The sequence below is a fragment of the Plectropomus leopardus genome, unplaced genomic scaffold (genome assembly GCF_008729295.1).
Source record: "Plectropomus leopardus isolate mb unplaced genomic scaffold, YSFRI_Pleo_2.0 unplaced_scaffold94231, whole genome shotgun sequence".
NCBI classification, from domain to species: Eukaryota; Metazoa; Chordata; class Actinopteri; order Perciformes; family Serranidae; genus Plectropomus; species Plectropomus leopardus.
The window spans coordinates 1-600 of NW_024703930.1; the positions used below are offsets into that span (position 1 = coordinate 1).

Consider the following 600-nt stretch of genomic DNA (forward strand, 5'->3'; position numbering starts at 1 on the left):
TTACATGATCATTGTAGACTGTGGTAATATTCTGCCACAATTCTTATTAGTTTTGGGTTTTGCAAATAATATCTCAAAAATGTGTTTTCTAATTTCTGGTAATTTCAGGCCGTACACAAGAGGATTTAGTAGTGGAGGAATGATAATAAATTCAAGTGACAATATAACAGCCACAAATGGATTTATCTCATCAAGATTTTGTCGGTTTAGGGTGACATCACTAAATGATGTAATAGAAAAAATTGCAAAAGTTATAACATGTGGAAGACAGCTCTGCAGTACTTTCCCCATGACCTCTGATGACTTTTTCCAACAAGCAATCACAATTCTCAGATAAGTGAACAATATGAAACCAAAGGGAAGGACGGTTATTGTGGCCCCCAGTGTAGCACCAACATTGCTCACAGCATTGGAAACACATGATAGTTTTACAATATTCCAGCTGGCACAGTAGACCTTCTGTATATTGTTACCACACAGAGGAATGCTCACGGTCATGTTGATTGTTACTGTAAGGTTACAGGCTGGACAGACCCAAGCAAAAAATGACAATGCGTAGACAGTTTTAGAGTTCATCTTTCTGTGATAATGTAAAGGATG

The 600-nt window shown here is 37.2% G+C and overlaps 1 protein-coding gene across 1 annotated transcript; it reads right to left on the reverse strand.

Annotated features, from left to right (window-relative positions):
• Positions 1 to 38: 38 nt before the first annotated feature.
• On the reverse strand, positions 39 to 594 carry LOC121940797 (olfactory receptor 10A5-like; the record flags this gene model as incomplete). The annotated part of the gene is made up of 1 exon (XM_042483487.1): positions 39 to 594. A coding segment is annotated over one exon (556 nt), but the record flags the coding sequence as incomplete, so codon positions are not given.
• Positions 595 to 600: the final 6 nt, after the last annotated feature.